Consider the following 19,991-nt stretch of genomic DNA (forward strand, 5'->3'; position numbering starts at 1 on the left):
TCTTCCCCTTGCAGGGTTTGTTGATGCTTGCCTCAAATTCTGGTAACACAGAATCACAGAATATGCCGAGGTGGAGGGGACCCATCAGGATCATTCAGCCCAACTCTGTGTCCTGTGCAGGGCATCTCGAATAGTCACTCCTACCATGTCCAAACGCTCCTCGAACTCAGACCGTAGTAAATCACTTCATCTGACAGGCCTCACTGATATTTAACAGTTGGATAATTCTCAGTATATCCTGACGGTATTTGGTACCTCTCGCTGGTAGACCAAAAAAGCCTTGGCGAGAGAGGCCCGTTCCCGTTCCCGAACGGCCGCCACTGTGCGCAAGTGACACCCCCGGCCGCCTCCGCCCGCCGGCCCGACCCTCCGCCCGCCGGCCCGACCCTCCGCCCGCCGGCCCGACCCTCCGCCGCGCCCCCCGCCCGCCCCCGGCCCTCTCCCCGCCCCTCGCCGCGGATCGCTCTGGGCGGGCGGCGCGATGCGGCCGGTGCTGCTGGCGCTGGGCCTGGCGCTGGCGCTGGCGGCGGCGAGCGGGCAGCACCGTGCCGAGTACGACCGGGAGGCGCTGCTCGGCGGGCAGGTGGGCCGGGGGCGGGCGGGGCCGGCCGCCGCTCCGGCGGGGCCGCGGGGCGGGCGCGCTCCCCGGGCCGGGCCGGGCCGGGCCGCTGACGGGGCGTGTTGCTGCTGTGCCGCAGGAGGAAGCGGAGGAGTACGCGCGGCTCAGCCCGGAGGAGCAGCAGCGGCGGCTGAGGAACATCGTGAAGAAAATCGACGCGGACGAGGACGGGCTGCTCAGCGAGGGTAACGGCGGGGGCCGGGCGGGCCGGGCTGCTCCGGGAGGAGAACGCGCTCTACCCGTGACACAGCCCGTGGCTCTTGTGCTGGGGAGAATCCCTGTGGAAAACATCACGATCCCTTGCACAATGAGTTAGAAACACTGACAGGCTCACACAGAGGCTATCTCTGTGCCTAAGGTTTCTGTTTGACTCCAGAAGTGACCACTGAGAGGGGACCTCGCTGATATGTGTAAATACCTAAAGGAAGGGTGCCAAGAGGATGGAGCATGGCTCTGCTCGGTGGTGCCAGCTTCTTGGACAGGAGGCAATGAACAGAAACTCATGCTCAGGAAATTCCACCGCGATATGAGAAAGAGCTTCTTTCCTGTGCAGAGATTGTGCATTGGCACAGAGTGCCCAGAGAGGTTGTGGAGTCTCCTCAGTGGAGGTACTCCAGAACTTTCTGGACACAATCCTGTGCCATGTGCTCTGGGATGACCCTGCTTCAGCAGGGAGGTTGGACCAGATGACCACCGTGGTTGCTTCCAGCCTGACCCATTCTGTGATGGAAGGAGTGTGGCCAGCAAGAGTCAGTGTAGGTCAGAGCAGTATGAAGTTGAAGGTACCTCCTTTGCACTGGTACCTGCTTCTTGCATGTCTGAAGCTACTTGGAATCAAGTGGGTCTCCATGCTTGTAATCCTGTTATGTGCAATCAGAGAGCGGGTGTAAGATGGAAAGTACTGCAGCCATAATACTACGTAGGTGTGCTTCAGTACCTGGTGACACCAAGTGACATTGAAGGATGATATTGCATCATAGAACACTATCAAATGGCTCTTTCCAGACAGGTTTTTGTCAGTCAGACTTAGGAGCTCCATGGTAAACTCAGGCCCTTTCAGTACATCATTATGATAATCTAAATTTAATTTTAAACTTCATTATGAACTTTTTTTGCTCTGCTGTGATTTTGACAAAAAAGTCTCTTATGTGCACACACAAAGCAAGCAGAATCCTTGGTCAATTGCCAGAACATGATTTCATTAAAATGACACTAAACATGCAGGAAGCTTTCTAGGTGAGAGAACAAAATGCAGTTTTAAAGACAAGACCGAGTGTCTTTTGAATGCTTCTCACTTTATACACTAAATTTAATAAACTGCACCCTTATTTCAGTGTTCCTGCAAGACTGTGTAGAGGTGAGATAGTCTGTAACTTCAGTGGGATGGCTAATCCCTGTCATACACCACAAGCAGCTCACAACATGAAGGCTTTAAGGAAAAAAGTATTATATAAAAGGATAGGAATTCCAGCCATACTCTGTCCTCATAGTGTATTTACTGCATCTGATTCTCAGTCTAATGAAAACTTGCCTTCCTTTCACTTCCCAAAGGTAAAACTCACAGTGGAATGTGTTTTTACAGTAAGAAACTTATGGTACTGAAGCTTTTTGAGCTCAGTTATTCCTCACTGTATTGCAAAACTCTTGAGAACATCTTCCTTACTAGTGCCTCCATTTGGTGAGAAGAAGATGAAATATCTTAATGCTGCTTCTCTAGTGTTGGAATATTAAGTATTTCCGATTCATGGCACTGGACATTATGTGGATATCACATGGCTGTGCCTCACACCTTCAGTGCTGGGAAATAAACCATTAATTAATGGTGCCCATCTTTGAGAAATGTTGCAGTTTCTTGGAAGGCAGTGCTGGTTTGTGCACAAGCCCTGCTGGCACACACACCTCTGCACGTTCAGTCGATTCACAGAATCTGTTAGCAAGCTGGTCCCTTTGCTAATATAAATTCAGTACTCAAAATGTATTTTTAAAAATCCCTTGTTGCTTTTCAAGGATATTTAAATAAACCTAATAAAGTTGTATTGATGCCTCTGCCAAGAAGGAGAGGATAAGATACTTTCGTATTTAATAAATGCTGTAAGATTTTTCTGCGTCAAAGTAGTGATTTCTGTAGGACTCTTTTTTAGTCATCATGACTCTTCAGAGCAGGATTTCAGTTGAGTTGATTAGGATGTATAATTTTTGCAATGCAGAGGGAGATGTTTTTCCCTTCCAGGCACCTGAAAATAACTGAGAGATACTGGGAGAATATGTTCTCCCAGTCTTCTCTAAATGAAGTAACTTTAATGTATTTCTGTCAGTTCATTGGTATATTAAGTTTTATTTCTTTTAGCTACATTTGTATAAAAACAAGCAGCTAAAAAACCTTTCCAAACTATGTGAGGCTTGATTTCAGCCCCAAGTAAAGGGAAAGTAGCACTACAAAAGTAGTTAATATTTTATTTTGGGTAATTAAGGCAATGACACAAAATAAAGTGGTTTTTGATTTCAGTTTGTGGATTTTTCTAAAGAAACCCCAGAGTGATGGGAACAATGGTTTTTTAGGATACCAAATGAGATTTAGAGTTGTGTGTCTAAACTATATTCAGCATCATTTTCATAAAACTCTGGAGAAGAAATAAGTGAGAAATGATGGTATAGTGTTGATTTCTTTCAGACTAGAAAAGACTAGGCCACATAATCATTAACAAACCCCCTGAAGTCTGTAGCTGTGATCTATTCCCTCATTCAGTTACCTTGGAAAAAGCCACAGCATGGAGCAAACAGACTGGTTTGCTTTAAGTAACCTCTTGCCTGCATGCTTTCATCTGAATTGCAAAGTATATTCCAGACAGAATAGATCTGTGTCATCTTCACAATTTTTATGGTGCAGATGATTCTGATTCTCTTTCTTTTGTTATATTTTTAATGGTTTCCACAGATGAGCTGAGCTCCTGGATACAGCAGTCTTTTAAGCATTATGTTACACAAGAAGCCAAGCAGCACTTCAGTGACTATGACAAAGATGGTGACGGACTGGTGTCCTGGAAGGAGTATAACTTGCAAATGTATGATCGTGTAATTGATTTTGATGAGAACACTGTCCTGGAGGATCAAGAAGAAGAATCATTTCGCCAGGTAAAATGTTTCAGCAGCAGCTCCTGGAAGCTGTTGGCCAAAGGCAGCAATATTTGTTTATTGTGACAGAACAAGATGGGTAGAGAAAGCAGAGCAGCTGGCATATGGTTAACATGTTATGCTATCTGAGATAGGGGAGTAATTAAAGGAAAGTAGTGGAGTATTAAAGCTGCTACTGACAAAATAAAGACACAGTGAAATGGCACCTCCTGAGTGTATTTTTCTGGCTGAGTGGAGCATAAGTCTTATAGCAGAGCATGGTCTCCAGCCACCATCTTTAACCCAGGATGCAATCCATTGGGTGAAGTCTGAGCCTGACACAGTCCTGCCCTCAGCAGGGCCAGCAGCACTGGGGCTGGAGCAGAAGGAAGCTCTTTAACCCCTTAGTTGCACTGTTACAGCCCTTCTTTCAGTTACTGCTCAGGCACTCAGTGTGGGCTGTCAGTATTGCCTGCTGTAACATTGCCTGTCCATTAGAGAGAGATCCACAGAGAAAGCAACAGCCATTCAAACAAACAGTTTTAAGCAATGAAAATGCAGCTCCCACAGCTAAAAATGGATGTTTAAACACAGAAGTTGTGTGTGAGTCACGTCTATGGAAGCAGATGCTTAAGCAGGGAGAGAGGCAGGGTGAACAGGTTCACAAGAACCATCACATAGCAAAACTTGTTTCCTTTCAAGTTCCACATTTGTAAGTACATGTAAATGTTTCCCAGAAAGAGAATAAGTGTGTTTTTAGACTATTCTAGTCAGAGGTTTATTTTTTTCTGTGAGGATTGCTTTGTCGGCTTTTAGTAAAGTAGTAGTAGGTAATTTAGGATGTTAGCAGAAGTTAAACTAATATAGTGAACAAAGGATTTTACACATTGAAGAAACAAACTGTAAAGCATAGTATGTCGCATAACTGAATAATTACATAGCTTTTAAATACCACAAGACTTTCAGAGGAACTTCCAGTCAAAATATTGATACCATTTTTGGGACATTGGCATCACAGATACATAGGGAGCTATGAATCTATAAGCTGGGATAGAACTGCTTGCTCATGTTATGACTTGACTGCTTGCTGCATTTTCCTGCCTGCTGGCTTCTCCAACGTAGATTGTAAATGAGCAGCATTGTACAAGCATCACAGGTCAGGCACCTTCAGCATTTTCCTTAGGTTTTCAGATTAGTATAGTGGTCCTGCTCTGATCAAGGTGAAAGAGTAAGATACAGTTTGGAAGTGACATCAGGTAAGAGCAGGAGTTTACCAGGAGATGGCAGCCTTGCTCATCATTTCCCAAAAAACTCTGGAAAACTTTCTTTCTCCCTCAATGGTTCAAGCTTACATTGCAGTATAGGCAGTATAGTGCTTTCTGTAATCCTTCTGGATTGCCTTCCTAGTTAAACTCCCAGCTAAAGTCAGCTTTTCTCTAAGAGGACATTTCACTATTTTGCAGAATAGTTAAGATCTTGCACTTCACTTGTTACATGTAATGCTCTGTGTTCATCAGCTTAGCCTGATTTTGAGAGAAGTGTCAATAGGTGAGATATAAACCAAAAGTACAATTTCAAATGGTTATTTGTAAAATGTTTATGATCTCTTATTTGCTGGCTACTCCTGTACCCAGATCACTCACGCTGATAACACAGCACACCTTAGGATGGGATTCCAAGATTTTTATATTTCACATGATCTGCAGTTTGAGCAGAGATTGGTTGTCAACGATGTGGGTCTGTATTTTGTATAAAGAGATTGTACAAAACAGAACAAGAAAAAAATAGGAAATCTTTGCACATCTGGAAGACAGAAAGTGCAAGACATTCAGAAATTATAACTTGCCTGCTTATATCAGATATTATTTCTTTTTAAATGGCATGCTAATATGTATACTTAAAACAGGTTAGAGAAGTGACTTTTAAAATGATCACATAAAATATAAACAATAACACAAAAATGTTTAAAATGATCACATTTAAAGGACAGCAGTCCTGTAGTAAAGGAATCTGGCCTTAAAATGGCTTCAGAAAAGACATTTTACATACATGATCTTTCACGACCTTCTCTGAACTACAGACAGCCCTTGACATAAATAAGATGTAGAGCTATTACAAAGTTAAGTGTCTTTAAAATGTAAATTTTGGAATTTGCAATGGATGCCATTAATTATAATAATGGTTCTCCAGTTTGTTATTTTAGAAATTGGTGACTTTTAGAAGAGGATGCACATATCAAAATGAGAATCCTTGGTCTTTTTATTATCTCTCTTTGGTTCATTTTAAATGTCTCCTTAAATTGGAAAAAACAGGGGTTTTTGTGATTCTTAGAATAAAACCACCTCAATCAAAAGTGTTGTTCTTATTGCTCTCAGTGAGCTGTTTTTAGTGAAAATTTATCATCAGGATAGTATGAGTAGGTAATGTGAAACAATTAATATGCTAATGAGCCAGCTACTATTATGTTGTTTTTCCTTTCCAGTAAGGGCTCTAACTAAATCTATTTTCTAAGCTTCATTTAAAGGAGAAAAAACGTTTTGAGAAAGCTAATAGAGATGATGTTCCTGCTCTGAATGTGGATGAATATATTGCATTTGAGCATCCTGAAGAGGTGGAGTACATGACGGTAAGGTTTATAGGGGAAAACCTTTATCAGCCTGTGTGTGGGGGTCTTTTCAATGTGTGTCCTTAGCCTCAGTGCCACAGGAGGTGGAGCAGTTATGGATATGGTTTGGACAGCCCAAATTAAAATTGGGTGATGTCTCATGGATCCAGTGCTGGAGGTCAGGAGCTGGAGCAGGAGTTCAGTGCTTTCTTTGAAATCTGTTCCCAGAGTTAGGATTGCATAAGTATCCCCAGCTTTGGGGACTGCACTGTCTTAGCCACCTTAGCCACCTCACAGCTCTGTTAGGCTGCAAATCCATCAGTGAGGTTTTAGCTTTTGGTTTTGGCTCTCTGGTGGACAAAAGACCAGCCAGTTCTAACAGTTCAATTAAGTTGCAAGAATGCAAATTAGTGAATCCACCAGATAATCAAAGTGAAATTGGATGATAGAGCTTTGTACATATTAATGTTTCTGAGCTGCTTTTGCAGTTCTGAACTGTGTTGAAGGATTCCAGCTCTATAGACACCTTTCAGATTTGGTTTTCATGAAATCTGACATTCTAAACTCTTAAGAACAGATCTGGTTTATTTCACAGGAACCAATTACTGCACTAGTCTGCATAAAGCACAAAAAGAGATTTGAAATGAGGGAGTCTTTCATTTAAGGAATACGTCATTGCTCCAAAATGATTCAGTGCTGTTTCTCTTGATCATGGGTTGCTAATTTTGCTCTTTGTATGTATACAAAAGGACTTTGTCATTCAGGAGGCTTTAGAAGAACATGATAAAGATGGTGATGGATTTGTTAGCCTGGAAGAATTCCTTGGTGATTACAGAAGAGACCCAAGTAAGGAATAATGGGAAGGGACATGAAAGAGGGAACTAAAAAAACTTTTGGTATGGGGGGAATTGGATGCACCTTTATTTTCAGCTTTTCACATTAGACCTACAGATTCTGAGGAAGATTTTCTGTCTTAGAATAATTCTGTTTTCTGGAACTGGGCATAGTAGACTCCTTATTTCAGTTGCCCCATGTGTACTTGGTGGTGGTTTGTGTGTAGCCCATTCCACAGTTTCCTTGCAAGTTGCTTCTTGTTTTCTGAAAGACTGAAATGAATTCCTGACCACAGAGGATACAGCTGAAACAAGGTGCAGCCATATTTGCCAGCTGAGCACATCTGCAGATCCAGCTAGCAGGAATGTGAGGGTAAACTGCCTTGGCCTTGGTCAGCCTGAGCAGGCACTGCCAGCCTTGCTTTGGGAGGACTGAGCTGAGAGTTTTGTGAGTGGGGTGAAGTGTGAGGAGTCACTGAGCTGTTCCAGCTATCAGTGCAGCGATTGCTGCCTTCACTCTTTGGTTTGTTTGGGTTTGCTTTTTTCAATCTTGCCCTTCCTTAAACTTGATCTGTTCCTTCTTTTACGAGAAGAAGGACACTTAGCTGATGCTTATCAACATTTCTCAATGAATATTTTACACACTGTATTTGATTTGCTAAAAGCTAGGGCAAATAATTCTTCCCATTCCAGAAAGCTCAGTTTTGTGGAAAGTCTGCTTGTCCCAAAGCAGTGCTAATTTTGAATTGCATCCTAGCTGGGGAGAGTTGTGTAAGCCACATGAGGATATGGAGAACCAGGGGAATAATCTGTTTTTCTTCACTCTAATCAGCCACCTGGAATTTCACATTTTATAACCATCTTTGTTTGTCAGAGCCAGTAAAAACAACCAATCTCTGATGCAGCTACAGAATTCTTTATCTTTTCCCTGCTCTAACATGAAAGAAAGCTTTTCCAAGCCAGTCTATAAAAAGTTTGTTGGAAAGGAGTGAAATTGTTGTAGTAATAAAGAAGATAACAGCCTTGTCTTACAACTTGTTAGCAAGACTTGAGAATCAGCTGTGATTGTACAAACTACTTCAGCTTTTCTCTCCTGCAGACTGTTCCTGCAGCACTCTTTAAAATGACTAATAGGCTGCATGGGGGCTCTGATTCATAATTAGCTCATGGTTTGGGGCAACTCTGTATGGTGAATTGTGACATAAAGGGAAAATCTCCTTGCAAAACCAAATGTTAGAAAGGAAGGAGAGACTTCATTCTTTCTTCTTTAATAGTGAAATTGTAATTATTTTGAAACTGTTACTTACCTGCTTGTGATACCTGCTGCTTTTGACTTTCATAAGGCTTAGAAAGCCAGTTTATGCTTGTCTGCAGTGTTTATAATTTTGATGAATTACTTCTCAATTACATGAAGAGTTAAGGACAAGTCTAAGATTGCTGTAGGCTGCAGGATGCAATACCTGTACATTGGGTAAGTATAAAACAAGTATGCAAATAAATACTGACAGTACATGAAATTGCTTTCCCTACTTTCCTCTGCCCCTTATGGTTTGTTTTTGTTTAGTGACATCACTTTTAGGTAATGTTTTATAGAATAAGTGTATCTGCTTAGGAGAAAAGATGAAAACCTCTGCTTTAAAGTGTAGAGTAGCTTTAAACTTTACACTTGTGTCTTACCAGCTGCAAGGGAAGATCCAGAATGGATCCTGGTTGAGAAGGATCGGTTTGTGAATGACTATGACAAGGATCATGATGGAAAACTCAACCCTCAAGAGCTGCTGTCTTGGATAGTACCCAACAATCAGGGTATTGCACAAGAGGAGGTTCGTGGTTTCACTGCTGGTTACATTTTAATTACTGCAGGGGAATTTTGAAGAATCACAGTGAAATGAGAGAAGCATTCAGATTTATCATGTCTTAGTTATTGAAAAAAAATATATCAGTAGATCTTTGCATATATTTTTAATTTCTTTTCATTTTGACAAGGAGTGCAGGTCCTTTAACTGCAAATGTGAAGTTCCTATTAATTGTGTAAATGTTTGTAAATTAACAAAGTGGTTTTGTACATGTTTAAATAGCTTATCTGCTTTGACTCATGGGTACAGAATTTTAATAAGTCATTTTTAGTTGTTGTAGGTAAGTCTAATGAGATGCACTACCTAAAGGAACAGCATAATTTTGAAATAAGAAACTGATTGTAATTCTTCTAACTGGATAAATCATCATAATTGTAGAACTAAAAACTGGTTTTGAGTACAAGAAAATGGAAATACTCTGTGATTCAAGATGGTGTAAAACTTTGATGATGCTAATTAAAATGGTTTAATCAGGGATAGAACAGCATAATAGCTTTTAAGTGGATTCTCATTTTAGCTTTTTTTTTTTTTTTTTTTTGTGGCAGTTTCCAGTCCCTGACTGCAGTAGAGAGGATTTCTGCCTTTCTTCTAGTAACTTCTCAGCTAACTTTTCCATGTCTTTGCTTTACCCTGGAGGATTTTGGTGTTCAAAATGGCAGGAACGCCAGGTCTTCCCATGGTCTCATATTCCTGGGGAAGAGAGGCACCTCGCTGTGTCAGACACACAGACACACAGACACACAGACACACAGCCCATGAGCTGCCCCCTGTGCCCTGCTGGGCTCTGGGGCCAGGAGCAGCCCTGTGGTGGCAGCAGCAGCAGCAGCAGCAGCAGCAGCAGCAGCAGCAGCCCTGGGTGCTGCTGTGTGGGACCTGTGGGATGCTGAGCTGTTCTGGGAGTGCTGCTGTAAATGGGGATCTGAGAGCCTTTGCATGGCCTGTTCTGGCTGTGCTCAGTTCTTAGTTCACAGAAATAGCACTGTTCTAACATGAGCTCTGTGCTGCTGGGGCTGCTCATATCTGTGTTAGCTTCCTTGGTTTGGGTTTTTTTTAGCTCTTCTTAGCAATCTTTCAGATTTTGGCTTACAGCAATAGCTCCATTCTGTAATAGTAATAGCTCCATTCTGCAACTAATAATTTGTTTTACTTGTTTTTCTAATTTGCTAGTTTTTTCCTTTGGGTAATACAAAGGCTTAGCAAAGTCACCTGTCCTTAAGAGAAGGTAGCATTGATTCAGTCATAAACTGCTGTTTGAAGTCAGAGTATCACACTTCTATTTCAGCATTTCAAAATTACTTGAGAAACCCGGTAGTTAAATGACATAAAAATAGAAAAATTACAATCTATTCCATTTTCAGGAATTGACATGCGTTGGCCAAGATGTTTGTCATATTAATCTTTCAGCTTTTGCCATGCAGAGTGCTTTTAAAATCCCCTTAGCTGACGTTTGTGCCCGTTATTTTTGGCTCAGTTTCATTGAGCCAAACCAATCAGGAAAAGCAGGAACAGAAGGATTCTCTAAATCACTGCATTTGTAGATGTTCAGCAAATGAAAACAAAGGCCATGTAATACCAGGACTCCATTTCTCAGAAATAAGTGGTCCAGTAGAGCTGCTGCACAGCCTGTTAGCTTTGAGCTATGAAATTCTGGTGAATGAGCTACAAATAAAATACTCTGCATTTGGTTTTTCATCTTACTGCTAAACTTCCCTCTTTTTATAATATATAAATAAGCACAAACCAGATTTGTTTTAACTTGGTGCATGTGGTGGTCTGGTTTTTTTACAGGCTCTGCACCTCATTGAAGAGATGGATTTGAATGATGATAAAAAGCTTTCTGAAGCAGAGATTCTTAAGAACCAAGATTTGTTTCTTAACAGTGAAGCAACAGATTATGGTAGGCAGCTTCATGATGAACGTTTCTACCATGAAGAACTTTAGATTATTTATTTTGTAATCTTTTTTTCTTCCCTTTCTTTCATTTGAAGCTTTTGTTAAAAGCACTCATCAGCTGCATTGCAAGTTTCATGCTGTAATTACAGTACACTAATGTTTGTGTAAATAATTTGCATTCAAAATTAAATTGCCCTCCTGCAAACTTCCTGGGCCTCTTGTAGCCTTCACAATTAATTTGAAATACTTGCTGTCAGAATTCTGTAGTGTTGGGAAATAAATTACTTCAGGGTAGTACTGTATTGTGATGAGTTGTTCTACTGTACTTGAAGAAAATGGAGAATCTAGATGGTTCTGAAAGAATGCAAAATATACTAGCTGAGACTACTATTTTTCTAATCAATAAATTAGGGCAGAGTGTGGGGAAGGTGGGGGGATGTTTAGAGTTAGTATTAACTGTGTTTTGTTTAATACCTTTGGAGAAATACTTACATAAATGCCTCAGTTGTTTAAGAGGTTTCTACTTGATTTTGAATGGTTTCTATACTGTGTTTTACTCTATCATAAAACTTGCTATTTTTACATCAATAGACAAGAATTATTTTTAATGTACAGTTGTAGAGCATTAGCAATGCAGTGGTATTTTACTGTGTCGAGACCTTCTTCATTTGTTGGATTAAAACTTAAAATGTTCTATCTTTCTGTGTTTTGTACATCTGTTTCTCACCTTGGGTCACCCATAGCAGCTCCTGGAGATGTGAGCCATGTGCATAATGTCCAGTGGCAGCATTCTTGGCTTTATTAACCAGAGATGTGTCATCTTATCTGGCTGCTAAAGAAGATTCAAAAAAAAGCAAGATGTGCATTTTGCATTTTCTGGACAAGTTTGCAAAAGCAATTGTGTTTATTTTTTGATTTGCAGTATATGGAAGGTTAAAGCATCAAGGCATTACATAAATAATATTTGTAGTACTAACATCTAAAAGTTAACCTTATCTGAAAACTCCACAGGTGAGTGCTGTCCCATTTTGTGATTATTTGAAATAAGAGTTAATGGCTACTACAGGTAGTAGGAAATGGCTACTACAGGTTCAGTGTAGGAAAGTCCAGATATTCCCTTCTGTCTCCTGGAAAGAAATGAGCTGAGTATTCCAGACAAAGACAAAGCCTCACAGAAGAGCTTGTGTGGAATGTGTTAGGGTTTTTAGTTCCTTTATAAATAACTGGTAATGCTCTCACAGTGTTCTCCTTGACCAATGTTTTCCTTCCTCCCAGCTCTGTTGAGTACAAGCAGCTAGTTCTGCCTTGTTTTTTTCCCAGGATACCACCTCTTAATTATGCTCAGAACAAATGGAATTCCTTTTGGGGTAAGTGCTGTGTCAGTAGAAGGTTAGAAATTTTGATTCAAAGCAAAACCACATACACTATATTCTTAGATATCATAGCAATAGAAATTCAAAACACTTCTCCAGTTTTAGTGGTTGGATGTTTTTCTACCCATATTTTTTTATGTCACTTCCTTGGGAATATGAGTACAGCTCCTGCTATAGTGGTGGTGAGATCTGATTTTTTAAAAAATGAAGTCTAATAAGTCCAGTGCCCAGGAATATTAAAACAAACAAAAAAATATATTATGGTGATGTTTCTAAATGAGCACATATGCAGAGTATTGGCTAAAATATGCTAAAGGAAGCTGAAGTGTTGCCTCCCACGATGCTAAAACAAGTCACTGCTGCTGAAGAAGGGGCATTTGGTCCAGAGGCTGACCTGCTGCTGATAGGTTTGGGACACAGATCCAAGGGTCCTTTTGAGACATAGAAACCTCCTCAGCAGCACCAGCATTGCCTGCTTGGCTAATGAATGTGCAGTACTTGCAAATGAGCAGTGATTTGCTTTGAATTAAGGCATGGAGAAAGCCAGTGTGTTGATAAAGCATTCAAAAGGTGTCAGAGATATTAAAAACATCTTTCAGAAGGTACCTGAATTTATAACAACAAGAGGGGGATAAAAACCCAAATAATTTCATTTTCTCATTCACAAAGTACTTCTACTTTTCCCCCAAGAACAACCCAGTCCTGTTTGTGCTATTCAAGGCTCCAATGACATTACACTTCTCCACAGTTCCCTTTTTCCTTTGTCTGTCTTTGAAACAACTTCAGGGGTAATGATAGCTTAAACCCATAGGGTTTAACCTGTGGGTTAAACCCCACATTTCTATGATACAAACAATTTTATTATATACAAAGTATCACTATTTAATTCTAGAGGAATCCATTCATGTTTTTTATGATTATGGCAGAGGCTGATGATCTTTCTCTTGGGTAAAACAGCAGAACAGGGTCCGGCTTTCAGTGATGGTCTCTATTACAAACTGCTGTGAAATGTTAGATAAGAGGTAAGAACAGAGCCTGTGCAATCAATCTTTCTATCAGTTATGGATTTTTACTGAAGCAGAAGGCCAGCAGGACTGTCTTGCACTGTGAGAGTGCTTTTGGAAGGCTGTTCCAGCAGTTCCCTCTAACAGGAGCAGAGGGAGTTGGGTTTCATGGCTGAACAGAGCCTGGGGTGGGGTCTGGGCCATGCTGGAGCCTCCAGCCACAGCCACGATGGCCCAGAGCAGCTGGAACAAACCAAGGCAGGTGTTCAGAGGCTGCAGTTTCACTTTCCATGGGAACACAGACTGGCTCCTCACAGAAGGCACAGTGATTTCAACATTTTTAATGGGTATGATTTGGGATAATTTGCAAGGCCCTGACATTGCCTCCATGGAAATTCGGAGATCATTCGCATGGAATGAGAACAGCGGGCACAGCTCAGTGGCTGAATTGTGTCCATTTTAGGAGAACCATTCCCATGGTTCTCCTCTGGCAGTGGTTCCCTTGCTGCTGCTGTCCCCAGGCTGTGGGGCTCAGATGGACATGGGGCTGCGCTGTTGTGGGCATGTTTGGAAGCTGTATCTCATATGTAAAGTTCTGGAGGCTGGGAAGGACTGCACCAGTGCCTTCAGTCTCCATTGGCATTTCCTAAACACCATTCCAAGGGACCACAATACACCCAAGGACTTCTGACAATTACAGCCATCTCAACACTGGGATTATCTGAGTATTCAGCATTTCTTTGTCTTCTGCCTTAATGCTTTTCATGGACTCCCTCTTCCTCTTGCTATGTAGAATAAAAGGTTTACTTTCTACTTGATCAAACTCCCCAAAATCAGAAACATTTCTTGCTTGGCGTCCTGGATGAGCACAAAAATGTTTGTAGATGCTATTTTCATATTTTGCCTACTTTCAAATCCAAACCTGCCACCCAAATCCCTGATAAAAAGCTTTGCTTAAAGTAGTATATAATTTAAAATTAAATGAAACTTCCATTCTCAAGAATAAGAAAATTTGAGGGCTTTTAAAACAATGTTTTTGAAGAATTAATGTTTTTATCCTCAATTTTTACTACGGAATGAATTTAAATGGTACCATTCATAATAGTAATAGTAATAGTTCAATTCTATTGCCAAACAATTTAATTACTGGGGGAAAAAACCCTCAGGAATTGTGGTTTTGGTGCTATCAAACAGTACACCTCTGAGAGCAGGGGTGGAAGGAGGTGCAGTGGCTGTCAGGGAAGAGTTCCACTTCAGGCTCCTTGTTGGCACTGCTGGATTTCTGAGTGAGCCTGTCAGGTCAGGCTGAGATCCCTTTAATGCTGGAGCCAGGAACACCACAAAGCTCCCCAGATTGGAGGCCCAGCAGCCGGCTTGGCTGGAGCCGTTCTCCAATATGGCGCTGGCGGTCTGTGCGCTTAATCCTGATTGGCTGATCCTGTCACCACCCACCCGGCCAGCCAATCACTGCTCGTGTCCTCAGCGGCCCACAGCGCTCTGGGTACATCATGAACGTCATTTTCAGTTTGTGAAAATCACCAATCACTTGTTTATAAAATTGTAGAAGTTTAATACTAATAAAATGGTTATAAAAATAGCAATATAATTAATGATAATCTGGACAATTTGGATTAGGACCATATGAGACAATAGAAACAAAGAGTTATGGACGTCTGGGTACCTTTTCTGAGCAACATAAGCCTGGAAAAGGATACACATTAACAGAGGATTAACCCTTAAAAACAATAACCTGTTGCATATTCATACACCTCATACATGATGCATAAATTCCATTCAAACACAGGATGCTGTCTGATCAGTGTCAGCTTCTTCCTCTGAATCCTAACGGCATGTTCATGGCTGAGCAAGGCAGGAAGAAGTTAATTTCTTGTGATAAGAGAGCAATAAACTCTTTTCTCTGAAAGATTTAGGTGCCCTGTGGCTGCTATCTCACTGCAAGTCCTTTCTTTAAAAAAGTATCTTACTTTTTTTACATAGTTACATAGTTTCTATTTTAACATTATGTTATAAAACTATATTTAACACACTACTTAAGAAAATTAATACAGCATAACTTTCTAACATAACACATAGAATATTCATTTTAATATTTGCGAAAAGCCAATCATAAAATAGGCATTTTTCACAAGTTATAATATTGGGATCATATAATTGTGAGGCCTGCAAGCCAGCTGTTAGCCACCCCAGCCTTGATGTCCTGTTCCTGTTTAGAGTAGAGGGGATACAGAATTGTGTCCCCTTGTAAAGCCCTGCAAAGTCTGGCTACCCCTGCACAGCGCAGCACCCCATGAACATAACCCAGCACCACCAGGGCCTGGGCCAGAGACCCAAATCAACCCAAATGTGCTTCATCACAGCCAGGGCTGGGACTCACACCAGCTGCTCTGACAGCTCATCAAAGTTCCCAGCCTGGGGATCTGCTTTGGGCTGCTCTGAGGAGCTCACCCACTGTGGGATTCACATTCTCTGAACCTGAGAGAAGCAGTGAGAGAAGCAGAGAACAGAATGATCAAAACAATTCTTATCTCATTGGCTGCTCCTGTGTTGTGCCTGAGTAGAATGCACTATGGAGATTGTTCACCCACAGTGATGGTGGTTTGGTTCCTTGGCCTGTCAGTGCCAGGTGTGTGTGTGTGTCAGGACTGTCGGCTGACAGTCACGAGATTCTGTACTGTTGAGTGCTTGGCAGATTCAGTTTAGATGTAATCTAATATAGTGTAATACAATATAGAATAATATAGTATAATAAAGTAATTAATTAGCCTTCTGATAAGATGGAGTCCTCATCATCATTCTTCCTGGACATCAGACAAAAATATCAGCTATAACCCACAGCACAGTGAACTGCCCATGCTGATGGTGTTGGAGAGAGAGAGCTGGGAGCTGCTGGGAGGTGACTGTGCTGCACCAGAGCTCTTGGGTGGGATGGATGCAGGCTCAGCCCAGTGTGAGGTTCAGTCAAATAATTGGCTTTGTGGCTGGAGGCCAAACTAAAAATAACAGGAAAGTAGCGTAACATTTTAGAGGGCTAAAACACACTCAGTTTATTTTTATGAACCCAAACAGCAGCAAAGATGGTTTCAAAACACAGCTGTAACTTGGAAATAGTAACAGGAAACATTTGAGTTTGGAAGGACTGAGATAAAACACTCTAAAAAGATCCTTTTCTTTTTGGATACAGATCAAGTATGACTAGTGCCCATGCCCTCAAAATACATTTTTTCAAGGAATTTTTCCTTCTGGAAGAAAGCAAGTGAATCCTCACATTTCTTCTCCCACTCCCATGCAATGACGCTTTCTTCCTGCTACACCTCTGACCCTGCAGACTCTCGTCTGCCCGCCTCTGCTTGCACTTCATTTTCCCTCACTAAGTCCCTGCACATTCCCTGTCTTCCTCAGACCATCAGGAAGGGACATTGCAAATTCTTTTAAACAGCAGCTACAGATTGCCCATGGAACGAGATGGGGGAACTGCAGCCCCCAGCTGCTGCAGAGCTCTCTGAGCAGAGCCCTGAGTCCTGCTGGAGCCCAGGGAAGCTGCAAGAGTTCCTCACTTGGAAATTATCTGCCCAGGGCTGCTGCTGGGAGCAGCAGGGGACAGCAGCACCCAGAGCAGTGTCAGTCAGTCAGTTGGAAATCAGTCAGTCCTGATGTGTTCTTGGTGGGGACAGACAGCTTTCACACAGGCAACCACCACAGGACTATTTTTCTTTTCTTTTCCTACACCCCAAAAATGCAGGTGAGTATTTAAGAATGCTTAAAACATCCTAAGGAGGTGAACAGAGGCAACCTCACCTGGAGGGCAGGTGCTTTGGAGAGGGTTTCAGGGAAGCTTTAGAAGTGTTACCCTGTGCTCAGGTATTTGCAGCTGTGTTATAAGAACTGGAGGAGCTGATTTGAGGAGCTGCCTGCAATACCTGGTGTCAGCAGTGTGCTGAGTGTGGTCTGCTCCTTCACTGGTCTGTGAGGCTGCACTCAGGTCCTGGTGCTAACAAACTCTTAGCTCTCTTCTTTTTCAAGACTTTGGGTTTTACTTCTAAATTCCACATATCTTGCATATTCATATGAACATTTATGTGAGGGCATGCAAATCAGGACTGTTCTCTACATCGACATCCAGGTATCTAAATGTGTGCAGACACCTGCACAATTCTCAGGTTCTTAATTTAACCTGAGTCCTGAAAAGCCTTTCCAGCTGCAAAATGCAGCTTTGAGCTAAGCTTCCCATGTGCATGGGCTTCTGCCAGCCCCAGAAGGTGCTGCAGAAATGGGGCACCCATGTTTCTTTTGCTTCTTTTTCTTTGCAAGACCACAGCATTAGAGAAGAGCTTGTCTCTTTGTATTGTGCTGGTTTCTTCTGCACTGTAATTGTCCTCTCTCTTCCTGCAGCTGATCAAATCATATTGCTGAACTTAGTGCCTTTTTTTTTCCCCTCTATTTTTTTCCTGTCCGCTCACACACACCCATGGCAAGGAGCAGCCTGACACCATTTGACATCTCCTTGCTTCCTCATTTCAATATTAACTGTTTACCAGAAGAGAAACAGGTTTGGGGTGCGGGTGCTGAGCCTGTCTGTGTGTGTGAGCCACAGCTCTTTTGGCCTCTGTCCCTCACAGCCACAGGTCATTTCTCTGAGCTGCCTGGGACAGCCCCATGCTATTGGCACCAGCCTGGCCTCAGGAGGGACAGGTCTGTGGATGTGCTGCACACTCTGCTTGGGCTGGGCTGCAGTGACAAGGCTCAGAGCTCTGCCTGCTGCCACTCTCACCCCACAAAGGACTTGCTGGAGGATTCCTACCCCTCCACAGAGCAATAATAATGACCCAGCTGCAGTTTAAAGATGCTTTTTGGGTAAGTCAGCATTTACTATGTGTTTCCTATATTCAATGTGTCTGTATTTTTAAATTTTTAAAAAATCCAACTTGGTTCTATATATAGTTTAAAACTAATTTAATGCTGTTCTATGTTCTCAATTTAGTTTAGTAAAAGTCCAAACTTGTCTCCAAGCAAAAACATGGTGTTTAGTGGTGTGTTTGATCCTGGGCAGAAGGATGCAGTGTAAAGACTATATCCAGTCCCCATAAAACCACTGACATTCCCAGTTCCTGTGCTAGGGCCAGAAGCCTCTTTTGAAAGGGACATGGATTTGTCTGTGTCCCAGTGCTAAAAACCTGCTTGCCGTGAGTGTCCTTAGCTCTACAAGTGGCTCCCAGGTGAGCTGTTGTTAATTATAGGCTGAGTTCCCTCCTGTTTGGTGAAGAGCAGAGCCAGCAGCTGTGAGCACAATGCTCCTGCTCAGCTCCCTGCAGACTCCCACCAGCATTCCCAGGCATGCAGAGCCCAGGAGCTGTGAGGCAGCACAGGTCAGAAAGGACCAGCAGTGACACTCCACAGCTCAGCCCAAACCCTCACAGCTAAAACCAGCAAATACTGAAACAAGGAGATCTGCTTCATACCAGTTATTTAACTTTCGTTTGAGAATCCTTTTGGTCTCCTGTTTGCAAGCTCTTTCCCTGCAGTTACAAGGTAAAAGGACTTTAGTAATTTCTCTGTGATAATCTGAGTTTCTCTTGCAATTGGAGAATGAAAGTTCAAAATCAAAATTCTATCATTGCACAAGCTGAGTAAACAGGATGTTATGTGGTTGCCCCTTTTCTGGGCAATCAGTTATCCAGCATCAAGGACTGACTCAAAGAAAGACATTAAGCTACATGAATTCTTTCTGCCATTGCCTGGCTGTTCTTTCTGTTTGTGCTCTCTTCTCTCCACCCACACTTCAGGGTAAACCCTCTCTTGGTAGAAAACAGAAGGGCAGAGGCAAAAACACATTTCAGTGAACTCCCATCTTCTGGGCACTTCCAGGAAGCCCTCCCCACCCCCACTGCAAGGCTAGATTTAAACAGTTAAAAAGAATAAAAATACAATGAGGAAATACGAAAGTCGCTGTTGATGTTGGGACTAACTGTGCATGACCACACCTATGTGAGATTCTCCTCATTTCTGCACCCTCTGACTGCACAGGGTGGGACAGCTGGGGGCCAGGGCTGCCCTGGGAGCTCCAGCTCTTGCATTGCTGAGCTTCCCAGGAAAACAATCCACCTGACTTTTAGAGCTGGGACTTTTGCTGTAGTTACTTTTCAATGCCGTGGTCTTCAGGGAGAATCAATTAAGCTATGGCCGTAGTGTGAGGGTGATTAATGCCAGCTGACAATCTGGCCAGGCTGGTTCTTCATGGCTCTTCTTCCCTAAACTTCTGCCCTGTGCTTAGTCACATTACCATGACTCAAATCCTTGCTTAGCTTTGAAGCTAACACCTTATTTAAAGGAAAGCATCTTTGGATTTCGTATTTTTTGGCTGGAAATGTACTGCTCAGCTTGATTAGGAGGGCAAAAATCTATCAGCTTGCAGGATAGAAGCTATAGCTATCCAGTGAGTCTTTAAAAGTGAAAACTTACAGGATATTGCACAACACAGCACAAGCATGCAGCATGCCCCCCAGATCACAAGATCAGCAAATATTTCTGCATTCATAAGGTTCTGTTGTGAGAGGAAAATGTATTCATGTGGTTTGCTTCAGCGAGCAATGATCTCCTGTATTTGGTCTGTACAGTGGACAGAAGCTCTCTGATGGACACCCAGAAGGTTTTTGGCCCTGGTGGGCGCCTGAGCACAGAG

The 19,991-nt window shown here is 42.3% G+C and overlaps 2 protein-coding genes across 3 annotated transcripts in view; both read left to right on the plus strand.

The window, feature by feature from the left end:
* Positions 1-445: 445 nt before the first annotated feature.
* On the plus strand, positions 446-11,613 carry RCN2 (reticulocalbin 2). 2 transcript variants are annotated; one of them, XM_059482415.1, is made up of 7 exons: positions 446-583; positions 699-804; positions 3,555-3,751; positions 6,243-6,356; positions 7,085-7,181; positions 8,849-8,991; positions 10,813-11,613. In XM_059482415.1, exons 1-7 carry the CDS (start codon positions 482-484, stop codon positions 10,963-10,965), a joined length of 912 nt encoding a protein of 303 aa, XP_059338398.1. In that variant the 5' UTR covers positions 446-481; the 3' UTR covers positions 10,966-11,613. The 2 variants fall into 2 exon arrangements, with proteins under 2 accessions (XP_059338398.1, XP_059338399.1); XM_059482416.1 differs by having other exon boundaries at positions 6,255-6,356.
* Positions 11,614-17,895: 6,282 nt separating this feature from the next.
* The window catches only part of PSTPIP1 (proline-serine-threonine phosphatase interacting protein 1), a 49,146-nt gene continuing 47,050 nt past the window's right edge, over positions 17,896-19,991 (plus strand). Inside the window, exon 1 of the mRNA XM_059482539.1 lies at positions 17,896-18,166. Coding sequence (XP_059338522.1) covers positions 18,134-18,166 — 33 coding nt within the window. The 5' untranslated portion in view covers positions 17,896-18,133. The remainder of the gene's footprint in view (positions 18,167-19,991) is intronic.

This window comes from Ammospiza nelsoni, chromosome 14, assembly GCF_027579445.1.
Source record: "Ammospiza nelsoni isolate bAmmNel1 chromosome 14, bAmmNel1.pri, whole genome shotgun sequence".
Classification (NCBI taxonomy): Eukaryota; Metazoa; Chordata; class Aves; order Passeriformes; family Passerellidae; genus Ammospiza; species Ammospiza nelsoni.

Bases quoted from the DNA above. Each gene is read 5' to 3' on its own strand.
- RCN2 (XM_059482415.1), top strand. From the start codon at position 482: ATGCGGCCGGTGCTGCTGGCGCTGGGCCTGGCGCTGGCGCTGGCGGCG. The intron at 805-3,554 runs GTAACGGCGGGG...TGGTTTCCACAG, and splicing joins GGACGGGCTGCTCAGCGAGG to ATGAGCTGAGCTCCTGGATA. The intron at 8,992-10,812 runs GTTCGTGGTTTC...GTTTTTTTACAG, and splicing joins AGGGTATTGCACAAGAGGAG to GCTCTGCACCTCATTGAAGA.